The 26,377-nt window shown below is 30.1% G+C and overlaps 1 protein-coding gene across 3 annotated transcripts in view; it reads right to left on the bottom strand.

Annotated features, from left to right (window-relative positions):
* The window catches only part of LOC143238062 (uncharacterized), a 67,080-nt gene that overhangs the window by 7,662 nt on the left and 33,041 nt on the right, over positions 1 to 26,377 (bottom strand). For all 3 annotated transcript variants that reach the window (XM_076477983.1, XM_076477981.1, XM_076477982.1), the window contains 10 exons: positions 24,518 to 24,700; positions 22,064 to 22,365; positions 17,774 to 17,959; positions 14,972 to 15,021; positions 14,236 to 14,502; positions 12,797 to 13,031; positions 12,401 to 12,585; positions 8,413 to 8,521; positions 3,645 to 4,211; positions 2,745 to 2,799 (listed from right to left, as the gene is read on the bottom strand). In XM_076477983.1, the coding sequence (XP_076334098.1) occupies positions 2,753 to 2,799; positions 3,645 to 4,211; positions 8,413 to 8,521; positions 12,401 to 12,585; positions 12,797 to 13,031; positions 14,236 to 14,502; positions 14,972 to 15,021; positions 17,774 to 17,959; positions 22,064 to 22,365; positions 24,518 to 24,700 (2,131 nt within the window). In that variant the 3' untranslated portion in view covers positions 2,745 to 2,752. The remainder of the gene's footprint in view (positions 1 to 2,744; positions 2,800 to 3,644; positions 4,212 to 8,412; positions 8,522 to 12,400; positions 12,586 to 12,796; positions 13,032 to 14,235; positions 14,503 to 14,971; positions 15,022 to 17,773; positions 17,960 to 22,063; positions 22,366 to 24,517; positions 24,701 to 26,377) is intronic.

Raw genomic sequence — 26,377 nt, 5'->3', positions numbered from 1 at the left:
AATTCTGTGAGGTTAATTCAGTCAGTGTAGCAAATTTCAGCCTTCTACCACCATTACTCTTGCAGCTTTAAGCAGCCAAAGTTGCCCAAAAATGAATTTGCCAAAAATAACAAAAAAGTTATTAAATTTTATAGGGTTGTAAATCAGAAACTATTAGAGATATTGATCTAATCTTTGGCAATTTTTCATTATATGGGTAGATGAGCACATGTGAATTTTTTCAATGCATTCTGAGGGGGTCGCCTGGAAAATTTTCCAAATTCTGAATGATTTGACATGGAATGACCAATAATTCTCTGTACAAAAAGCAATGTAGTATAATTTGTCTTTGCTAGATTAAAATGTGTCTTTTTATTGGTTATAAACAATATAATATTAAACATTAGAAAGAAACACTGGAAATTTGTTAAAAACAGGATGAGACAGGTGGGTATGACAAGAAGGGTCTGATTTTCTTCTTGATGGTTCTGTAACTAAACATGACTTAAGGCTATAAAAATTATGCTTTGTCTGAGTAAGAACAATATTACAATGAGAAATGTATGCTAAATTTCATACATCACAATTATCATAACAGAGGAAACTGAGGTTTTAAAATATTGCCTTATAAAATTAAGAACCTAAATTTAATAATATCAAGATTTGGGTTATTAGTTACATTTTATTTATTTGTGCAACATGATAATAAAGTACCTTAATTAAATTTTAAAATCTAACTCTGTAAAACCTAGCAATATGCACAGAAAAGGATGCCTGTATAAAATAGTTGAGCAGAGTCTTGAAGTTGTGTTTATGGGTGTATTTTAGCATACTGATTTTTTATTTGGATTCATGAATGAAATTTTAGGAGATATACAAGCCAATGTGTGATCCTAGTGTAAATTTTAGTTCTGAAGTATGTGTCAGATCTAACATAAAAAAATAAAAACACTTTTGTCTCATTGTATAATTTGTATATTGGATTTGCATAACCCCTAGAACCTCCAAAATGCATTTTTACAGTTTTAATTAACTACCCTTCTATAAAATAACCTGTAATAACTCTCTTCTACTACATATTTTCATTAATTTGTCAATGTTGGATAAATGAATAGTTATCAGCTCTGGCATCAAATACATAATACCATGATGAATGGCCCTCTCTTACATGTTGTGGTATGCACACTTCGATTTCTACTTGTGTACAAAGGATAATCAATCAGCATACTTGAGTTTAATATCAAGATAAAGACAAGCAGATAAAACTATTTTTTAATAACAATCACAATGATTACTGCATTTTTCCTGTACTTACTACTAAATAACAACAATTAAAGATTTTTTGTTTTGTTTTTTACTTTTATTCTGCTTAAATAACTTTCCCTAATCAAGAATAAATATATCAATGTTAATAAAAATTTAAAAAGAAATGCTTAAATAGAATTTCAGTTTGCAATTGGTGTCAGGCTTAATATAGAAATCTGTCAAACTCAACTGTGTAAGCCCTAATACTTGGACTTTCATAATATATTATTAGCTATTAACATTTAAGCTCCAAAAACACATTCACATTCAGCAACATAAATAAAACAAATCGTTTTTGCAGAACAATGCATAGTGTTAAAAATTCATTAAAAGAGAAACTAACAAGTAAGTGACTGTAGCATTTCCAAAGTTCCTTCTAAGGGAATCAATAAAATACACAAAAGAGCTATACAGATGTTGTAAACAAACTTTTTCAGGCATTGGATCTGTAGATCCAAATCTTAGCACTTTGATATAATGATCCCTGCTAGACACTAATAAAGCCCATTTGTTGATACAGTTTGTCTGAGTCGACCTTCTTCTCCATCACACTGCTTCTGCCTTCACTTCTGCTTGCTAATCTGACTCTTTTGTTTTGTTTTTAACAGCTTCACAATCATAATCTCAATCAATGCATAAAAGTCTAACCTCTGTACTAATTTCAACTTTATAAGCCTTATGTAGGAAGAAGGAAGACTACTCTATCTACAAGCACCCCTGATATTTCTCTAGAAATAATTAATTTTCTTCAAAATAACTCACAGTTAGTTTAGTTTCTTTTTATGAACAGTTTTTAATACATGGCTGACTGAATCAGTCATAGATTACAAGAAAGACACTTTATACAATATTTTCCAAGCTGGAATAAAAGAAATATGTGTTTATCTTTTCGGAAAAAAACTTATTTTTTAAGGTTATGCAAAATTTAAAAGTTCAAAAATATTCTTTCTGTTTAAAAATATCATGATAAAAAAGAAAAGATTCTAGATATCACAAATGAAATAACATTAAATACATCACTTAATTACAGAAAATATAATAAAAAATGCTTAGATCAGATACTTTCACAAAGTAATTCAAGGGCTATTAGCCATAAATAATTTTGTCATGTCAACAGCAAAATATACCTCCAACTCTTGGGGCTACTTTTGTCTAAGAAACTAGAGAGTTTTTATTATGATTTCAACAGCTCCTTACCACTATCCCAAAGCATGAAGTGAGTTTTTGTGGTAACAAAATACAAATCATGAGCCCTTGGCTTCACAGTTCAAGCATGCTAACTACTAGGACTAAAACAAACAAATTGCATGTGCACATACATACATATACATGTACAAAATGTTCAGATTTTATGTTTCATATAAAAATGTATGATAACATTTAAAATAACATTATGATGTAAAGTGAAATACATTAGCAAGTTCACTAGTATATTATTCATGAAAGAATAATCTACTTACTTTGACTGTTAATGGCTAAGTGGATAGGGTTGCACTGGATTAGGTTGGCTTGTTCCTAACCCCCCAAAAAATGGAAATATTAATGTTTTCTTAAAATTAGACAATGAAAAAGAGATGTGTTCAACAGCATTATTTAAACAAATGTAGCCATAAAGTAATGATAAAAATAATTGATTTTCACTATTAGATGAATGTAAGATCATTCTATTACAATTATTTTTAAATCACAGATTTAAGTATACTGAGAAAGTGCCAGAAGTGACTAATACTGAGATTTCAAAGAATGCAGATACATTTATATTTTTTGCATTAAAAACAAGACATCAGTATACTGATTATAAAAAGTAAAAAAGACAGAAATTAAAATCCTATTATTCCAAAAAAACAATTCATATGCTCAAACATACTTTCCACCTTGTGCAATTTTAAATGTTCTTGCTTCTAAGTAAAATTATTTTTTTCTTCAAGCAATCAGTATCTGAAGTCAAATTTAAGTCACTGCTATTGCTTTTATTATCATAATACAGTTTAAAAAAATGAAAATTTTGTAGAAGAATTTTAAAAATTAAAATGAGCAATCAAAGAGATCTAAACATAAAAAAAGTAAAGTAAATGGCATAACATTTTTATAGTTAAAGGACAATCATATTGGTGAACTTGTTTCCTCTATGAGCACTTTTTTGTTGCATAATAAATTTTAATTAAAATTATTTTATTTACCTTTATTTAATTATAAATATAAATAATAGAAGAGCAGACTATCAGTGACAATGTAAGAATTGTAGTATATATCAGAAAGTTTAAGTATGCATGGATTTTATTATCTTTTTTTTTTCTAACTGACATTTAAAACTAAAAACCAAAACTGTCAAACTTTCACATAAACTGTTATTTTATTACCTTGTGGATGGGCTATGAAAGGAGCACTGACCATAGGGTTTGGGCCCATTGCACAACTAGTTGGAATAATAGTCATTGGCATAGGAGGGATTATATTTGTAGGTGTCCCAGAGTGATTTCCTGGGCTATGCCCATGGCTTGGATGACCCTGGAATGCATGGTGTCCAGAAGCTACAGAATAATGGCCATGAGGCATAAGGATCATAGATTGGGGAGCACCTGAGAAACTAATGTGGTGGGGATGTGAATGGTTCTGGGTCAGGTGAGGTGCTTGAGAAGTATTCAGACTTTGATGTCCTGGATGCAGCATGGAAGGCTGGGGCATCATTTGGCTATACACCACAGGCTGTGGTGTGTGAGCATGACCTGCTTGAACAGCCGGAGTTGGAGTTTGGACTGAGGTTACATAAGGTGCACCAGTTGGTGGTTGATGTATTGAGGAAGGGGCATGAAAAGGTGTGCCAGGAGTCTGTGACTGAGGTGTGGACGGAGCTGAATGTGGTCCAGATGATGCCTGGGGTATAAAATTCTGCACACCACTAACAGGAACTCCCATCTGAGGAGACACTAAAAGAAAAAGAAATAAAATCACTTTTATAAATAGCTTACCTTAAAAATAAATGGAAACCTGAAAGAATTTTACTACTAATATCCTCCACATGCAAAAGTTTAACCCTTTGAGCCCAACAGGCCAGAAAACTTACCAAATGGAGAAATGAACATATCCAAAAGTCCAGTTTTCCAACCTGACCATCCACCAGTATTACCCAGCAGGTCAGTAAAGTGGTCAATGCTAAATTATTTCTTACTTGGCACACACCTCTGAATCTATTAAATTTTCTGTTCTAAAAATAGACCCACTCTTAGATGTTGTTGTTGCACTTACAGTGTGAAAGTGAAAAATAATTCACCAAATATTATAGCATTGTTTTGACAGCCAAAATATAAAATTCTAACCAAACAATCGAGTGAGATGGAAAAAAAAAGGTATAAAACAGACAGCAATGACGTGAAATTGCAATAAAAGACAGAAACTTACAGCCACACAAGCCAGAGAATTGTTGTTGGAGTCTGATGCGAAGGAGATTCCGACAGTGACAACACTGGCAATGATTTTGATAGTGAATATAGTGATATCAAAACTTCTGATAATGTCAGTCGACTTTGTCAACTAACATTACTTCATTTTCAGCTGCATGTGGCAAATACAAACCACTGGAAAATGTAGGTCCATAAAACATCCCAAATTTAGTTTCAAGTGGGAGTATGCTGCATGTTTTTTTCAGTTTAGGACAAATCCATATTGTACCTAATCACACAGGAAACAAACTATCAGACTGAATATGTAAAAGAAGAAAACCTAACAACTACTATGGTATATCATTTGATCCAATCACTGTTTCTGAACTAAAAGCTTACTTTGGGTGTTAACTTGCCATGGATTTGCTGATATACAAAAATAGGTACAAGATGTACTAGAAAAAGAAGGATAGCTGGATTACAACTACACCTGGATTTGGTAAAGTTTTCACTCAAGATCAATTTCTAGATACCTAGTCAATATTGTTCTGTGTAAAAGAAAGAGATCCAAGTGTTGACAAGTCAGACAAAACATACAAGAGCAAACAGATTTCTGACCTCATGATGACTAACTTTCAATGATACTATGTGCTGAACTATAACTGTCAATGAATGAAGAAATGATGCCCACAAAAAATGTGATGAGCATAAAGCAATACATAAAAGACACACCAATCAATTCAAATTAAAAATAAACGTTTTCCAGAATGGTAAAAAATTGTTGAGGCAGCAGAGGGTCATGGTGCTGAAAGGGCAGAGAGCTAGGGGTTCAAAGGCTTAGCAACCTATATCCAGCAGCAACTGAGCTCAAAGGTCATAGCGAGAAGAAATACTTTTTTTGCTTTACTTCTTCATATATCGTTCTATGTTTTAAAAAAAAATAAGTTTAATAATTTATTTCTAAATAGTAATTGTCTATATATATACTTAATGGCCAAAAAGTATGTGGACACCTGCCTATCACACCCATACGTGCTTGTTGAACATCTCATTCCAAAATCATGAGCATTAACATGGAGTTGGTCCCCCTTTGCTCCTATAACAGTCTCTACTCTTCTGGGAAGGCTTTTCACTAGATTTTGGACATGGCTGCAGGGATTCACTCCTATTCAGCCACAAGAGCATTAGTGAAATCAGGCAAGAAGGCCTGGTTTACTTTCAGCATTCCAATTCATCCCAAAGGTGTCCAATGAAGCTGAGGTCAGGGCTCTATGCAGGCCAGTCAAGTTCTTCCACATCAATTGTGGCAAACTATGTCTTTATGGGCCTTGCTTTGTGCATGGGGGTACTGTCATGCTGAAACAGAAAAGGGCCTTCTCCAAATTGTTACCACAAAGTTGGAAATCACAATTCTAAAAAATGTCATGGTATGCTGTAGCATTAAGATTTCCCTTCACTGGAACTAAAGAACCTAGCCCAAACAATGAAAAACAGCTCAAACCATTATTCCTCCTAGCTGTATGCTTGATTTTATGCACCTGTTAGCAATGGGTGTGGCTGAAATAACCAAACCCACTAATCAGAAGGGGTGTCCACATACTTTTGGCCATGTAATGCATATTATGTGACTGCGCATTACAATATGCTAATCCACTGAAATACAGGGAAGACTAAAGATCAGTTTTATATTATTAAATACATAACATGAGTGCATATGCATAGCATCAACACTAGTTACGTAATGTTAGTCAGATATATTTATAAATATATAGCATTATAAGACTTATGCTACTTAGACTCAACATTTCTATTTTCGTGTTGCAATATGTAGTCATTCTAGCACAAAAAAAGCTTAATTTATATTCATTTACTTTTTTTTTTTTTTATGATGGTTATGAGGTTGGTCAAGCAACTGAACCAACATAGTTAGAGTATAGAAGATAACAAAATAAAAAGTCTTATTGAAAACAAATGTTTGAAATGTATTTAAGAAATTTTAAATATCACACAAATACACAAGATATTTGGGAATAATAATATTTTTTTAAATCATAATATAAAATCACTTTGCACTCAGACTAGTAATGAAACAAACAAACCCATAACAAAAGAGTTGATTACATAAAAATTATTTAGTGCAGAAGTATCATTAGTACAAAAATGTAGGGTTATGTTTTATTGAGATTCAACAGCATTAAAGAAGAAGATAGTCTTGTTTTCTATGTGTATTCTTTATTTATTATTATAAAAGTAACAAAAATGTAAAGGTTTGAAATGTTTTAGGTTAGAGAAAATCAGATTAGGTGAAATAAAGAATGATATTAAACATTTTCTAAGGTACACTCATGAACAACCCATGGGTAGATTGTGTATGTTATATAATTTGATAAGGGACCTCAAACTACACATCTATCAAGTGATTTACAAATTTTAGGGTGGGAATATCAGTTCTTCATGGTTTAAAAAGCAATAAAACAATAAAATTTAAGTATAAACAAATGTAGTTTCACAATCTGAAGCCATTCTAGGAAAGGGGACTTTATATTTTTTGAATTTTTTTTTGGTGTTTACAACAATGGTAAAATTAGCCATCTTTGTGTAGTGTTAGGGTAAAGAAATAATAGACAAAATAAAATCTTAATGATAAAAAAGTATGGGTTTACGTAAGATGTGCATGTATGTTTTCTTATAGCACAGCCATGTCGGGCTATCTGCAGAGTCCACCAGATTTATGTAGGAGGTTTCAGAGATTACACAAATGAAATTTGAAATTTTTCAGGTACAGAAAAGTATTTTTAACTTTAACATGGAGATTACTTTTCACTCAGAGCAGTCAACACTTTGATTCCACATGTTTATGAAACATTTTCAGTGAAAATACTTCATAAAAAATTCTCCTTTTTCTGACTATAAATAGCTTTCAAAGATTACTGATAACTTGCAAAATTTTGTGAAGTTGCACAAAACATTAGCAGTTATAGTATGGAAACTATAAAGGTAATTTGTGGTTTTGAACTTCACTGATTAAAATGGACCTGTACAAAAAGAGTTAATAGTTACACTATTCCTAATAATCATTCATTAGTTGACTATGCCTAACCAGTCAAATATTATTTTATAATCAATTCTCACCCTAATAATTATTACAATATACCATTAATATTAGGTGTGAAATTCTTCCAGTATTCTGTACTGAAGCTTATTCAACTTGTTTTTGACTAAAACAGTGAAATCATATTTCTAGAAAGCAGACATGCTACAGCTCACCAAACCTTAACAATCGTAACAAGATCAAAAGATGTTACTGACTAGTATCAATGCCATCATTATCAAAACAATAAGTTAATCTCATCTGGTTGTGTGATTTTAATGATTGGTTAATTATAATAATAATTATATATATGTATTCAAATCATACACTTACTTGTTGGTGCACTGTAATCAGCACCCATCCCATATATTAATTCAATTTAATTTGATTATTTCAATGGTTAGTTTACAATTTGAGAGGTTTGTTTACAATTTAAAAATTTTTAACAGTTAACTGTTCAATATAAATATCTTTCTTTAAAATCCCCAAAGAGTGGTAGTATACAAATTCTTCTTTTCAAACAATATCAATGATCACACATAGAAGCAAAATTCTTTGTTGACTGCAAATATTAGCACCAGCATTTGTTTTATGAGAATTTAACTCCTGATTACAGACACAGGTGCTGTTTGAGTCAAGCATTTCAAATATACTTACTGTATATATGTCCTGCCACCTGTACATATTCACCATATGATACTGTAGGAGAAGTGGGAACCATTCCTACAGGTTGAGGAGACATCATCCGAGAAATCACAGGATAGACCTACAAAAGGTAAAGTCATTATTTCACTTATACCTAAAAATTACAAGATTTCTTCAATGTATATTATATTTAAATTATTTCATTTTTATTGCTACTCCATAAACAATTACATATTACTGTGATTAAACAATCTTGTTAACTTTATAAGAACCTGAAATGATATGAAAGTATTTCTCTCTCTTCATGAAGAATAATGTAAAACATCATTTTAGGACTTTTCAAAATCAACATGAATTTTAATCAAAATTACTCAAATAACATTTTATTATATTTTATAAATATGTAGTAAGAGCTATATAAAATGTTCTTGTAATAACATATACATCAAAATTGAAGTGAAAAAGAATTTTTTCTAAATCTTTCTCTTATTTCATGTGTATTTTGCATTGCACAAATACTCTAGATGTGTTCTTGCTGTTATAATCAGTATAAATGTTAATATTTAGCAGACATGACTCACACCTGAGCTTTCAAAAAACATTTATTCCAGCAAATAAAAGGATGCTGAAACAAACTGTGAAATCCTAAATGAGTACACCAATGAATTCTGTCATTTATATAACATCACATATACTTCAACTTCACAATCTCAGTTTAATAACAATTGATGTATTCTTGTGTTTATCTCCCAAACATTGTGCTTTGATAATAGCTCAAAATTAATATAAAAAGTTATGTTTATTGAGCATTATTTCACATGGCAATACGTAAAGTCAACTGACTGGCTTTTAAACATTATAAAATATCATACCAACCAACCAACCAGAAATTCACTCATATAATTATTACAACCACCCTTACACAGTTGCACAATTAACAATGTTGTCAATCAATGGAGTTTTTTTCCCTACAGTTTCATTTCATTTTTTTTAAAGTTTTCTTAGTTTATTTCTGCAATTCCTCCTAACAGAGAACGTTTCAAAGAACTGGAAACTCTATCGATCAACAAAACCCTTATATTTCAACCTTGTATTCAAGCATGTAAGTTTTCTTGTATAATAACACCCACCTACACCTCAGATATTTGAAAAATAATTGTTCTGTACACATATTTATTATAAAGAGTACTGTTATGTGTATCACAGATCCTCAGGGTATGATGATTACAAGGAAATTAAAAAAAAACAGTTATTAAAATGTTATTAATTTAATATCAGGGAAACTAACATGAAGAAATAAAAATAAAAATCACAGTACTGCATTTATAGTCCTGACTGTCACTTAAACCAGAAGATTATGCCAGAAATGTTTAGTAATGAGGTCTGATATAAAATTCAAAACAACCCAGCCTATACTGATCACTATAAATAATGAGTGACCTAATCAGCTATAAGCTGTGGATAAGTAGCAAATATTCCCCTATTTCATTTATGACAGTTACACTGTTTTCACTATTTGGATTTTCATCCCTGTCTCTTTTTTTCTTGCTACTAATTTTTGACAAGCCTGAACACTCTCTTGAAGACATTAAACTGATGGATATGAAGACAAATTTTACATCTAAAAGAAAGAAGAAATTAAATAAGATTACTGGATAACACTGTTAAATACTGTAACACCCAATGGCATCACTTTTAATCCAAGGATTGTTGACTTTCTTAGTTCCATTATTGTTGTGAAGAAGAATAGTGACCTATTTGAAAGGACTATGTTTTGGGTCTTGTTTGAACACAAAACCTTTGTATGTGATACTGTGTGCTAGCTTCTTAATCATAATACCAATAATGGTCATATGCTGTTAAAGATACATAGTTCATAGCCTGTGCATCCAGCATTACTAATGCAACACAGTTCAAATGTTAGGAATCAAGTTTCCTAGAGATGATTTTTCACAATATTAAAATAAATACAATAGAAGGCTTGTTGTTAATAAAAACTGAGAAAATGGGAGAAATAGGGTTAGGCTTTCAAAGACATTTCCAAGGTTGTCTGATAAAAAAATCATTGATTTGTCAGATCTGTGCAAACACTGCATATGAAGTTCTTATCTACAGTTGATTTCTTTTAACAAAATGTATTAATATGGTTAAGAAAAAGAAAAAACAGAAGCATATAGAGTCAAAAAATAAGAATAGTAAACCATCATATTTGGTACTTTATGAAGTCAGTTTTTAAAACAAACAAAATTTTAAATAACAGCAGTATCACTTAACAGGAATAGTTTTCTTCAATGATAGTCTTACAAATGTATTTACTATATAAAATATTTCAGCTGTTTAACATTTTTAGATATAGAAGTTTCTGTTGTAGCATGTCTGTAAATATATACTATTCACCCAAAATTTTAAACTATGATATTATGAAACTTCACATAATTGTCAAAATAATCACCCAGCTTAAACTGAAACACCATTAAAATAACACTTTCAAAAATGCTTCCATCAAGTAACCCTTTCACAATTGGTGACAGGTCAAAAGCCATATCATTGCATTTGTTGACTAATGTTCAAAATTTTATGAATTTATGTCAATTGGTTTGAAATGAAATTGTAAGTTATAATTCAAATTTTAATACTGCATATGATTAATTTCTTAATTTAAAAGTAAATATTAAAAGAACATATCTAAATATAGATTTTAGTGAGTCACATTGTATGCTAAATGCAGCACTGTTTAAAAATCATATGTTTGTGATGCCAAAATACTAAGTCCATAGTTTTGTACAAATTAGGAACTCAAATTACTAATATTTACAAGCTAGAATATAAAATAAGAACCTTGTATCTTTCTATTTTGCTGAGATACAGGTAAAATAATGAACCAAACAGAGTGACTCTGTTCACCTCTTTCCAGTTTTGAAAATGGTCCCTTTTATACACTTACTTCAATATATGACATGTGAATAACCAACCAACAGCTTAGAATGTCCCCAGAGTGGTTTTCTCAGCCATTTCAATCTGTGAAAAGGCCACTACATTCCTTCAATTCATGATTTCAAGGAGGTAGGTTGTGTCTTTAGTCTACTTGAAATTTCATATGTTTTCAAATCTAAATACACATCATAGTCACTAAGCTTAATAAATTAGAGGAATTATATAGTATAATGTAGTTATTCACGACTTTTTGGTTATTCAACTATTTTCACAGTACCTAAAAAAATTTGTTTGATATCCTACACATGTGAATTTTCAAAAAACGTTATCAACCTACATCTAGCAGCAACTGAGCACAAAGGTTGTAGCGAGAAGAGATAATTGTTTGCTTTACTTTTTGACTTTTTGTTTTGTAGTTTAAGAAAAATAATAATTTATTTCTAAATAGTAATCTATACATGTATATATAATGTGTAATAATTGAAATGTGACTTACATTACAAAATGGTAGTTCAGTAAAACACAATCAAGAAAGAAAAGACTAAAGGTCAGTTTTATATTACTGGATATGTAACATGAGTGCAAGTTATTACACTTCTCTAATGTATTTCAGTCAGAGATATTTGGGAAAATTGTGATAAAAAAGTCTGATAAGTATTTATTAGGACTAATTCTGTTTCTTGCAGGACAGCAATTCCCAAACTGTGGGTTGGGAGAGGTACTGTCATGGGTTTAGAGCACAATACATAGTAACACAGGTATATTTCTATTTAAAAATAATGCCACAAAAATATTTTTGAAGAAACAAAAATACACATAAAAGCACTGATAGACTACTCAATTCAGCATGGGTCACAGAAAACTACCTACTTAGGAGGATTATGGATTATGAAAGTTTGGAAACCCCTGCTGGAGGTAGATTTTAATGTTATCATAAAGTTAAAAACCAAAAAGCAGAATTTATAGAAGTCTAGTTTCCAAGCCCAAAGACCTAAAATACAAAACACTTGCATCTGGTTAGTTAAATTGACTAGCATGTTATCAAAATGATGAGTAGGACAGTTACCTGAGCATAAGGCATCCCTGGTTGTGGTCCCCCTGCTTGAACCACTGCCTGAGATGGGTATGGCATGGCAAGCTGTGGTGGAGTTGGAATGGTAGCAGGTGCTAGGATTGGTTGACCAGTGGCTGCAGCTACGTGGACACATGGCATTATATCTTGACGCTGCTGTTGCATTGCAATTTGATTTGCTTAAAAATCAAAATGTTTGCATTTTAGTATTTTGCCACAAATATAAAACTTCTGTTTTTTCAAATATCCTTAAGATCACTTAAATTAATTTCAAATATTTTTAACAAAGTATCCACTTAATAATTGAAAGCCAAAATTTATTTTATAAAAAATCAGTCTTTTTCTTTGAAATAATATTTCATTTTATGATACATCCTGATACATTCTTACATTTCTTAAATCTATGACCCTGGGATACTCCGACTGGTTGTGGAAACTGTGGAGTAAGTGACATGTTGCATGGTGATGACACCACATACTGAGGCTGCATAGTTGTAAAAGTTGGTTGACCCATTCCTAACACCATGGGTTGCTGGGGTAGTGCCACAACAGGGCTTTGTGTATGCATTCGATGCTGATGTATTACAACCGGAGCTGGGGATGTAGACACTGACAGTGATGTTCGCTGAAATTAAACACATACAAAAGATCTGACAAATACTCTTGTAGATTGTGGTATATATTTGACAAAAACAGTGTCTCTTGTAGTTTCACTTAAACTTTTCTTTATTTGATAATATTGTGTTTGTCTTACATTAAAGCCATGTTGGGATACCACATGTAGTATATCAAACTCAGAATTTTACCCTTGTAAGTCCACAGAATTACTACTGTCCTACCTGGGAATGCTAATATTGTAATAATATTTTTAACAGCATTTTTATCTAATATTCATTTTATTGAAGATATACTACATTTAAAACTTATTATAAAACACAAAATAATTGTATCTTATTCCTGATGAGCAGAGACCTACAAAAAATTTATCAAATTTGCATCTTTCACTTCAACAAGACATCTTTAAATACAGGATTTCTATAATTTGAAATGCAAACACTGAAATCTACAAATTCACTCGCATTTGGCCTAACAATAGTTAAGTACAGCCTGCACTTGAAAAAAGAAGTTAACACAGTAAGTTGTGTACATTTTTTGCTTTAGTTAGTGCTAAGTTTTACTTTTCTCAATATTATCAATAAATAAACTTAATGGTATTTTGTGACCTATTGTTATCAACCCTTTTAAAAACTTTGATAAGCTTTTAATATGTTGTTGTACAAATTGCCCAAATTGAAATGAAGTATGCACAAATGTGTTTTTAGATAGTAAGGTGCACAAGCACTTTCAGGACAGAAAAAACTGAGTATTATTATAATAAATAAATCCTTATAAAACTGGAAGGAACCAATTTCTTTAATTTAAAATTCAAGGGCAGTGAATGGCCCTCTTAGCAAACAAATAATAAAATTTTTAAATCAATCTGCAAAAAGCAGAGTTATAAAAATGTAATTATACTACCTTTCATTATTATAAAACATCTTAATTCATTTTCAGTAAAAAAAAAAATGTACTTCAGTGACTGATCTGAAGTTCAAGTACAAATCAGGCAATTTACTAACAACAAAACCAGAATTATTTTACTCTATTTCAGAAATTAAAGAATATATATATAGTTTCTAGTTATAAATATGCTCACCACAATATTATTATATAGTGTCCTACATTTTTATACAAGATCATCGCTAAGAAAGACTTACATCACTGTCCTTCTTTTGATAAATAACAGAACTATTAAAATCTAAGGTTAAATATTTAAGTATGAGGCTTACTGGTGTAAAAGACTTTGCATTTGGATTAAGTGTAAACTCTCTTTCATTGGGATTGAAATCTAATTTTTCTCCAGCACTATCTGGTGCAGTGGGTATTCCTATATCGGTTACTGGTACGTTTTTTGCAACTTCCATCTGCTTTTCACTTCCTTTGTCACTTGTGTCTTTACTGATGTTATTTGATTCTGGGGCAGCAGCAACTGACTCAGTCTTCAGCTGCATAAAGTCTTTATGTTGTTCTCTTTGTTCTTTAGGTTCTTCCAAGAGCTACAAAAAGCATTTTGAGTGCACAAAAACCAATAAACTATGACTGTTTTGACACACATGTATTTGACACTACAAATAACAATAAGTATAAAAACTAATTTATTTTTGACTGTGAAACTATTATAAATTAATTATAACAAACACAACTTTCAAAAACCTTTGAAATGAGATATTATGACATCATAATTTTCACATTTATTCTTTACTAAAGCTAAAGGGTTTTCATAACAAACACAACACAGATAACAATTTAATGTATGTAGCCTATTTCACGTAAAGAAATACAAAACAGATTTTGTAATTTACTAACCACATATTTCTACATTTAACATATTTAAGTACTTATCCTCTTCAACAAATTTTAGTATAAACTTATGAATCACAAATACAAGTTATTAGTCATTTGACTATAAGATGTTGATTCTGGACTTAAATTTCTCTAAAATAACAAACAAAGTTTAAACCTTACTCTGAAATCCGAACTAAACCTTTTAAATTCAGCTAGTTGTTCATCTCTTCCTGTGTATAAAAAATTTGTAAATGCACATTAGTTATTTCCTTAAATCAAAATTGCACTTTAAAACCCTTCACAACATGAAATCATTCTATTTACATAAATTGTCTTCAGTTAAATCAATCATTAACAACTTCTTGCTATTTACTCACCTGTTATAAAAAAAGAAAATTAAATATACTGATGATATGGGTATGTATATTTCTTTTATTACATTATTTTTCATTGAAAAGGTTTTAAATTTGTTGTGTTTTTTTTTTTTAACTAAATTTACAAGAAATATTATTTGTTACATCTGTGAACACTAATTCATTGCATCACTCTTACACAGAATACATTAGCTTCATCTACAAACCTGGTTTTACTGGTAGAATAATTCCATCATTTTGATTGAAAATGAACAATTTTGAAAGCCCTGGTCACCAAATCAGTTAACTTATTATATAAAAAGTGCTCAAAAATAAAAATAAAGAATAGCATCATATTTTTTGTAACTGTTTTTAAAATTAATGTCAGCATTTTTATGAAATAATTATATTTTTTATGTATAACTTTCAAATATTTACAAGGTGGATAAATCTTTCTCATTTATTATTACTGTGTGTAATGTAACAGTATATCATAAAAGTTTGTAACTAAATATGTTGTTACGGAGTACAGGTAACTGACTGTACTACTGTTGACTGCTCGATCAACTATAGCACTTGTAGTTGTTTCTTATCTAAATATCTACTGAGAGATACAGTTTAACTCGCATTTAGGTTTTCCTACTATATTTTAGTTAATTTTGTATTAGTTATGTTTTAAAATGCATAACTTAAAGATTTAAACATCTTTTAGACATACATTATAATTTGCATCAGTTCTCAAAGTTTCCAATATTACATGGTGCATGAGTATTCTGCCAACAGGTTAAAACTGTTTCTCTGAGATACATAAATAACAAGTGGTAAAGTACAAGAAAGAAAAAATAAAACATCAAAAAGCAAGTATATGTGATAAAAAAACCTGACATTACAAAGTTAACAAAAGGAAAATCTTTACAGCTGTTCTACAAAAAAGAAGAGAAGGTATGCTATTGATTTTACTGTTTTCTATTTTTAATTATTTCCTTGCATTGTATAATGATGATAATACTTAGAGACATGGTAAAGATAAAGAAAAATAAAATACAAACATTTACCTTAAAAACACTTCTGATATTCTAGAAATTATGTAAGTGAAATATGAAAACTATAAGATGAAGAAATGTATTTTCATAATTGAAATAAAAATTACCTTGTGCTCAATTTGTTAAGTGCAAGCAACTATGATAAACAAACATTTTTAATATAAACACTGAATGATAACAATTTCATTCTTTATGTACAAAATACTTATAATCTTTAACAAAATCTTACCAGCTTTTGAGAGGATATGTAAAAAAAATTCTAGAATTAATATGTGTATTACTGTTTCACAAGTGAAATTTACGACTCAATTTCTGCAAATTAAATGAAACCTGACACAAGAAAATTAAGTGACCAAGATAAAGGAATATATTAATTGTAACTTTCATCCAAAGAAATTCACCTAGAAAATCTACAAGGGAAGGCATATTAAAATTTGAAATCAAGAATTTATTAAAAAATACAAAACAGTTTAAGAGTTTAAGGAGGAGAAGAGAAAAATACAAAACAAAAGATCTCAAAAATCACTTGCACCAGGTTTTGATCAATAAAATCTGTGAGAAACCAATAAATTGTAATGTAGAAAAATAGCATATACAGCTTAGTGTGTTTTTATTACAGACCTAACCAAGAACTAGTTAGCCTCTTCTGTTCATGAAGCATGAATTACTAACAGAAATTTTGGAATGTCCTGATTCTTCAACTGTTTTTAATTCTCAGCAAATTTGAGTGTTACTTTTTACAAAGTTACTAAAAATCACAAGTTTTCAGTGGTAACCCTTTAGTTATGGCTCTTTCATATGACAATACTATATTATTACTTCCTTAACTCAAATTTTCCACTGTATTGCATCTAAAGCAATATAGTGGCAAGTGTAAGTTAAGTAAAAAAGATCTTTTCTTAAATGAAACAGCTTAGCTTTGGTCAGTAACACAGAGATCCCCCCCTTTTTTTTTCTATAGTTAATGTTAGAAGTATAGCAGAATATCAGTAAATTTAAGCATTTCTGATGCACAGATTTTCCAAATCATTTTCCTAAAATATTTATATGTTAATTTGCTTATTAGTCCATGACTTTGTTGGTTACAGGATCAATAATAACACAGAAGTCACACACAAAATGTAATCACACACAGTATCAATGTTGTAATCAATTTCATTAATTACTACCTTCAACTTTTATGTATATTGCCTACAAAATTAGTTATTTCACCCAATTATTTTTATCTATTCATATCAGATGCTATTAAAGGTAAAAACAAAATCACTCAATATGATGTAAATACATGAGCAATAGTGGAAGTGGGTGACACATAAACATGTCAATATCTGAGGATTATTAAATTAATGGATCTATTCTGCCATTTAGGATTTTTCTTCATAATAAAGTCATCTACACACATACATATAGGAACTTGTGGTTTTAATAATGAATACTGTGCAATCACAATGAAGTTAAAGCTGAGCTCAGTACTCTCTAACTCCTGTGTTTCCATTCATTGTACAATGTCAACAGATTATAGATTATATGCTAACTAGTAAACAAGCAGACTATTATAATGTTATACTACAATATACAAGTAGTACCTTTTGGGTTTCCTCCTTTCTTTTCTTGATCTTTTCTCCTTTGATTAGGTTTGGCTACAGTTGTGACTTGTTCTGGCATAACAACTTCACTACTGGTGACTTGCATGACACAAGGAATATTTTCTTTGCTTTCAGTTTTTGAAGTCAATTTTGGATCTTGTATTTTACACTCAAAAGGAACAGAAGCTGTAAAATGAAAAACATGAGGAGTTTACAGTTGAAGTTCTATTTCTACCGTTTTTATTCGTTTATAAGACGATTCGCTTATAAGACGGGTCCCAACTTCACCTGAGAGATTGTCGATATTCTGTTTAGACTCGTTTATAAGACGAAGGAAGGAAAGCAGGTAACGAGAGAAAAGTGAAAAAATGGAAATTAATAGAAACCTAATTTTGGGTTTCAGATACGATATTTCGATTTCAGATTAGAAGGAGAAAAATAGAAGAGATAGAAAAGTGAAAATAAATGAATAAATCCAAACTCGGTGTTCAAGCGTTTAATGGAATTTCATCAACTATTTTATTTACTGTATGATAAATATTCATATTTAAAACACATAACAAAGAACAATCTAACGCACAAAACTTATCACAACATATTTCAGTATCAAAGTACGTTTATGCTAACTTTTAAACCACATTTCTTCAAAGTATTAAAAGAGTTTACGCAAACTGCACTTTAATAGAACACAGCAAATCAGTATGCAAGTTATGAAATTCAAAAGCCTTCAAATTATTCGTTGTCACTATCTCCAAACAGTTCATAAAACTGCTCCTCGGACAATCCATCATCGTAGAGGTCACATTCCTCCGTGTTCTCCACAATCACAGATCTAATAATAACAAGATAGCTCACTTCCCTATTTTCACTGTCTGAAATATCTGCACAGTTCTGAGTGAACTAAATTTATTTTCTATGTCTGTAGACCTCGCCTATAAGACGGGCCCCCCCAATTTGAACCCGAAATCTCGAGGAAAAATCCCCGTCTTATAAGCGAGTAAACACGGTATATAATGGTCTTTCTAAAACCTGAGAAAGGCATGTATAAACATAAGACCATTTTTCATGAAATTATTTATTATTTTGTTCTTTTTGAATTTCTACAGGTTTCAAAAATATCACCACAGTGTATTTCTACAATGATCTTTACACATTATATACAATATTCCTGTTATATTACATTATATGTGTGTGATATTTAAAATTTATTGGGACTTCTAACCAAGGTCAAAGTTTAGGAGATGTATGTGTAGTTGTACTTTCTTTTTTCTCTTAAGAACTTCACTGCATATCGAGTGGCTAATCCTATTTAGCATCTAATATTTGAAAAGTAGATTACATTTTGTAATTCAAAATTATCTGATAACTTCAATTAAACATAACTTCATAAAACCATATTTCAAGAAAGCTAAACTTCCTAGCTATTATTTTTAGTAATAGTCTATCGAATACCAGAAGAATAGTTTTCCTATCTCCATCTAATTAAGTATGTCTTGCCATCAGTGAATCAATTCAATCATCAAAGTACAGATATGTATTTTTTTTACACACACTTTAGTTATGTTCTTTTAAAATATCAAAAATCAAACATCACACCTGCTGTAACAGCCACATTTCTGTTCCCTATTTCCCAGATACACATTCTATTGAGACGTAAAATTACTTTTATTAACTATTAAACCCAAGTAGGAAATTACTGAATGATTCTACATAATAAAACAACTATAATTAAGATGTCTTTATTAAGTGAGGATAATAATGGTAACATTTCAGATCATACAATTTCTTGTTTCTGCTTAAACAAGGAAACAAAATGGCTATTGATGGACTTAGTCTTTATAATAAGATTTGTTTTGTAGTATCAATAAAATATGTGTGTACAAATAACACAATTGTAATTCCTGCTTAAAGTCTGTTCTTGACTTACTTTCCTTCAGCAAAAATAGTGGCATTTAGTTCATTTTCACTAATAAACATGCCTATGTATAAGACTGTTGTCAGTTTAAGTCATTTTAACCAAATGTGCAAAGTAAAGGTTCACTGGACTAACCCTTTGTCAGAGGAGAAACACTGACAATAATTCTGATTTATTATGTGTACTACACAAAATATGGAAAGCTTTTAGTGAAATGTGTGAGTCCGTTGTACATAAAACAAAACAGATGTATAACAAAATTATATCTACTCAAGACATGTTTGTGAACTGATGTTTGAATACCAGGTGATTGTCCTGAAAAAAATAAAAATACTTGTCCATCAAATAGTTTGCATATTACATTTTTATAACCCCTAGAAATGCTGAAATGCCTATCTACAGTTTTTTTCAGAATCGCTTTATATTATATACATGTAGTATTTCTTTTCCTTCATTAAGAACTATTACTAAATGAATAATACAGAGTAAAATGAACAGGTAATAACTATGACATTAAACACATAATACTATGTTAAACAGCACTCTGAAAAGAGTGTGACATGTGACATGCACACTCCAATCCCCATTCAAGCTCACAGAATTAAAGTTAGTGTCACATCTACAAGCATAGAAACATAGTTTTATTATGGACACCAAAACCTAACTTAAATGCATCTTGATATATCAGTCATAAAAATAATTTAAACAAAATATCATGCTATCTCACTATTTCATCAATGTATGCTTTGTTTCAGGTCACATATTAAAAAAAGTCAACATAATAGACGACAACTGGAATTTTTGATGACATCCTAATTGCAAAGAGACTATAGCACTACAATTTATATGGAAGTTCTTTAGAAGTACCAAAATAAATAAGAGATATTTTACTGTCCTATATAAACATCAGTAATTTCATTTTAATTTTTACCAAGATCATGCAAGAACACAGATGAAGCTATGTGCTATGACAAAATTCAAAAGCAAAAAAAAACATGTCACTATACACAAATTTTTTTCAACTTACATTCACTAATTACACATTTTAATGTCTCAGTCATCAGTGTTTGAAAATATTAGGAATATTAAATGTCAGACCAATGCAGTAATTGAGTACTGGTCTACATTCAACAATGTGGTTAGAAGATGTTGACAAATATTATTTAGGCTGGACTTTATTTGACTATTTTAGAGAATTAGGTAGATGAAAATATTCATAGAACTTTGAGGATATCCCAATCAATTAATAATTAATTAATTTAGATATTTATGATAATCTCCAAGTAAACTAGAAGTACACTGTTAAAAAAAATTATTTACAAACATATAAATATAAACTTTAATTAATTTATCAGTTTGACAAAATCAAAAATAACACACCTAACCCTCACCCCTCAACTCTATTCACCTTTTAGTAGTATAAAGCTTTATCTCTAACTTCAAAGTCAACATGTAAATGATTACCTTCAAAAGTAACAGATTTTCATATTTTTAAATACTTGTATAATTCTGCCACTTATACAAATAAATACTATGACTCATAACAATTTTTAAAATTAAGCCTAACATGATAGATTTTATAATTTTTTCAAAGATTGAAAAATAGCTAAAATAAAAAAAATTTTGACAACTACAATATTATTACAACAATAATTAATAAAATGAATATGTGGAAGTCTGAGTTTAAACAGATGGCCTAATGCAGCAAGTATTTCAATCTACCTATCACACTTTATAAGCTCTGGCTGACAATATAATAATAAATGGACCAAAATTCTTCTAAATTTTATTAAAAATTATACCTAAAACAGTTCATATTCTTGTAAATGATATAATGTTATGTTCAATAAAAATTGGATAGTATGTATATATATATATATCCATATTTGCCTGAAAGATTCAATATCCACTAACTTCAAGTTGAAGTACACAGTAAGAACTATAGAACATTTAACGTTATTTTTACAGAATGATAATTGAGGTCTATGAATTCTAATTGATATTTTTTTAACTAGCATAATATGCAACTGGTTAAGTGAAGAGAAACACTAATAAATATACAAATTAAGAGAAACAAGATAAAAACTAATGTAAAAGTTGAGAAATGTATAACAAATACCATACATAGAAATCACAAACTTAAAATATAATATATTTCTAAGATTTGTGAAATATTAATGCATGTTTACCATATGGTTAAATATAATTTTCTTGATTGCAGTAATGTAAAAATCAATATTCATGAATTAAACCAGCCCACTATTTGCATTATTAGTCCTTCAGGTATCTGTTTAAGATTCTACTTATTTCAGGCAAAAATAGAGTAGAGTTAGAAATAATCAGATAAAACAACTCATTAAACAGTGATACTTTACCACCATTTACTCTTTTTTCCTTAGATTCCTGATTATTAGCAGTATTCTGTGGTTGACAAGGATGCACAGGTTGCTGCTGAGTTGGAGTAACAGAAGCCTGAGGAGGTAGAGGAGGTTTAGAAGATACACAAATTGGAGACGATGTTGTCACAGGGTTAGATATGGGACTTGGCACAGAAGCTGTGGACTTGTGACACTGGGAATATACTGGAGAAATAGCATGTTGTGATGTCTTTGAAGAATATAGTGAAGATGATGGAATTACATTCCGTACTGGTTTATTTCCTGGACCACTCCTCCTTCTTTGAGGAAGAATGTATTTACTGTGATATTTATTACTTATCTTTACAAATGTAAAACAGGCAAGTATATGAGTTGAAACATTCATGTTAACCAATTTATAAACCAGTTAAGACAACATCTGGGAAAATATTTTATACGTTAGAGAACTCAAATGCATATATTTACAATTAAATTTAGTTACCCTAAGGACATATAGTTACTTGTAGAGAGGGGTAATATATACAATAAAAACTGCATAATGTAATGACATGCCTGTAGAAATAATTCATATTAAAACTGTTTCTTTGACCTGTGCCTAAATGAATTAGAAAATTGTCAAATTTCACATGCAAAATCTTTCTTATAATCTCCAGTTAATTATCAAATGCTCTTTTAAGAAAAAAACTTATTTTCACTGCTATATCTCCATAAGGACTTGTTCAATTTGAACAACCTTGTAACCAACACAAAGAATTTGCAAATAGCTATAAATTACATTTATTTTTGTTCTAGAATGACTACAAATTATAATAAAAATACCATAAATGTCCAGTGTAAATAGCTTAAATAGCTTATACTATTACACAACAACTGAGATGTTTTTGGAATGAAGAATAGCATTTTTAATCACAACGTGACAAATCACTTCACACTCACACTATTTATGAAAGTGATGCAATATATTCACAAACACATCATAAAAAAAACAGATTTTCCATGTACAAAAGACTTGTAATGATTACTAAAAGTTACCAAATTTGGTGAAGATACATATACTGCATTAAAAGTTATGGTATAAATACTTAATTTGTGCAAATATGTATAATAAATTTGTGTATTTTAAACCAATCCTGTTGAAAAAGAGTTATTTATACTGAGTATGTTAGAAAGAAGTTTGAATTAATTCAACCATATAATTTCATATTGAAGAATACTAGTTTAAAGAGCTTTTTATCTTCATTAGGATATTCAATAACTTGCAAGGCAAGAACACCAGAGAAATCTAATCTGTCCATATTACTCACCTTCAACTGAAGTTATTCAAGTTGACTTCAAAACAAACCATGTGAATGAAAATCAGTGAATGAATGAAATCACTGAGAAACGACTACTTTGTGTGATTTTTGTGTGGAAATATGAAATCTGCATGTGGTTATTTTGGGCTTTGCATCTTTTGAAGAAAATTTAGGCTTTTACAAATTAGAATTTCCCTCTCAAGGGGAAATTTCATATTTTTCCTTCTCAAGAAGAAATTTTAAATAAAGTGAAAGAAAAGTCTAGTTCTCTAGATCAAAAATTTCAATTTCTTTTTATTCTCAGACACCTTACTAATGTCTAGGGTATAAGGATATGCCATTTCTTTTTATCCATCCCTATACTTATTCTCTTTTTCTATCACTTGTTTCTGATTATGAACAATTAATTAAATCAAGATTTTCTATTAATATTTTCCATAATGTTTTTAACAAACATTCTCTAATGCTCTTTTTTTTTTCAAATCTTAATAAATTTAAACCCTACATATTTTTACAACAGCAATTTTTGACTCATTGAAATATCTAACTTCAACTAAAGTAGTGGTATTGTGAATATAGTGAGATTCAAATAGTATTATATACTCTAATTCTTGAAACTCCTTAAGGATAAAAAATCCATGTTAAAAATATGGACCTAATACCAATGTTTAATGGCAAGTAAATTAATTATAATTATGCTTCATCAACTTAAAAAAATGGCATTCACATAATATAAATTGTTATAACAAATGCCTTAAACAGTATTCCAAACACTGCTGTGTTTACTGTGTTCTGATGAGCTCTGGATTTGGCAAAATACATCATTAACAATGAATACAGCAAATATAGGGAATTAGAAAAAAATTATAATACCCCTTCTAATTCCTAAAAATCTCCAAGGCATTAGATATGGAAATCAGCTTATAATAGGCATAATAATGATGTCTAATAACAAAAATATTAATAATAGTAAGGCTAGAAGTGTTTAAACAACATGGGCAATACTGATCAATTTGATCTGAATTCATTCTTCACCTTAAATTTTACATCAAAGCAATCTATAGAATCTATAGGAAATGGTACTTAATGCTGCTTTATTATTAAACATATAACATTTATTGTTTCTACATTTCAAAAAGATGACAAAATGGCTTACTTTGAACTAGTTTGTGTACTTTCTGATGGCCGTACCACAGCACTATATTTTTCTTCTTCATCACCATTTTCTACAGCTATTCTTGAGAGATACTGTTGAGAGTTTTCTATCTCCTGAGCTATCTTCACAGCTTTTGCTTCTTGTTTTTTATACTCTTCTGTATTTTTTGGTTCTAATGGAATACTACATAAAAAAAATCTTTATTGCCATTAATATTTACAACTACCTTAAAAATTATTAACTATTTATAACATCAGTAGGAACTGGTGGTTTTTGTACAACGCATGAGATAATATAGTTTCATTTGAGCATCACATATGACACTCAAAGAGCACATGAATGATGGCAGGTTAAGTTACTTTCACTCAAGAGGTGTAAACCTATGACAAATAAAACAAATATATAGCATCCAATAATCAGTTTTTGATAGCTGGATTTTATCTTTTTAGTGTTTTACTAGAAGCACTTAACTTTAACATAACTGGATGAAGGCAATGACTGGTAGTTTAATAAGTTAAGGTCTTATTAGTCAAAGCAACTATATCCACTCACATCTATAGAGGTTCTTATTTCATGTCACAAGTGAGGTTTGTAAATATCAATTATGTCTAATACAAGGTCCATCTTAATTGCTATGATGGTCCTACTTCCATGCACCTCTTCTACATTCTACTATTTCCAACAAGTAGCTTGTATCACAAATTTGTCTGCAGGTTGACAAAAAATTGCTAGTTTGTTTTCTTTGACAACCATATATCATTAGCAAGTAAGTAAAACCTAGCAATGAACAGTACTGCGAGCAACATTTTGTTTCATAACATCTACCAAACCCACTGATAACAATTCACAGACTAGATTTTTCAACTCTACCACTCTGAACTTGTGTTTTGAAACTTTTAGTAAGCTAATGGAGTGACAATTTTGTGATTTTTTAAAGTTAAGGGAAGTAAGATTACTCTGTATACATATATCTCAGGATGGCTGGTATGGGTATTAACACTTTTACTAATAAAGCAGAGAACATTTTGACCTTCTTAGGTCATCTTCTGATTAACCATCTGTCCCAAGATATATTTTTACTTCAAGTGTGTTTCTTGTCATCACAAGTTACTCTGTATACACAATCATCACTACATTATCATGTAATGTAATTTGGGTGCAGGTTGGCTCTTTAAAGCTCTGGCTTTTTGGAGCTAGTTAGTTGGGTTAAAAATCTTTGCAAGTGCAGCATAAAGTGAAAATCAATTCGTTAGGGTGCTGCTTTATTGCCTGCATTCTCTATAGCTAGTAATTCCAAATTAGTAATGGTAACACATAGCCTTTAGCTTTTCCATAAAATACAAATACCTATCCGAACAAGTATTGTTATCCACCATTTAAGATAGAACTTGTGCTGTGAACATGCGAATAAAAAATTTGGCTCATAGTTACAGTCAATAAAACATTTATTTCCAAGGATATTGCTGAACGGACTCATTACATCATCATCAGAAATCTACAACAACAATACAAAAGTTCACTGAAAATTTAAAATCTGGGTTTAAAAGTAAAAACAAATCCAATTGAAATTAAGTTGTCCTTTCACAATTTCTGAAAAGTTTTAAATTAACTGCACTCCTCCCCCCACAAAAAGAAATTTAACAGGCATAATAAGTTGAAGTGTAAAACATGCTCATGTTTGGATTCAGAATGTTATTATTAATACAAAGGAACACCAGCAATAAAACTGTTTCTAGTAAAAACTAGCTGCAAGTTTCCTACACCATGGTCAGATGACATGAGACAAACTATCAGATCAGTAATTCATCCATGCAATACAGCATTTACATGCATGTGCTTTATTAAGTCATTAACTCTGAA

The sequence above is a fragment of the Tachypleus tridentatus genome, chromosome 13 (assembly GCF_004210375.1).
Source record: "Tachypleus tridentatus isolate NWPU-2018 chromosome 13, ASM421037v1, whole genome shotgun sequence".
Taxonomy (NCBI): domain Eukaryota; kingdom Metazoa; phylum Arthropoda; class Merostomata; order Xiphosura; family Limulidae; genus Tachypleus; species Tachypleus tridentatus.
Note: the sequence above shows the minus strand (reverse complement) of the source record. Positions and strands in the feature narration are given on the sequence as shown.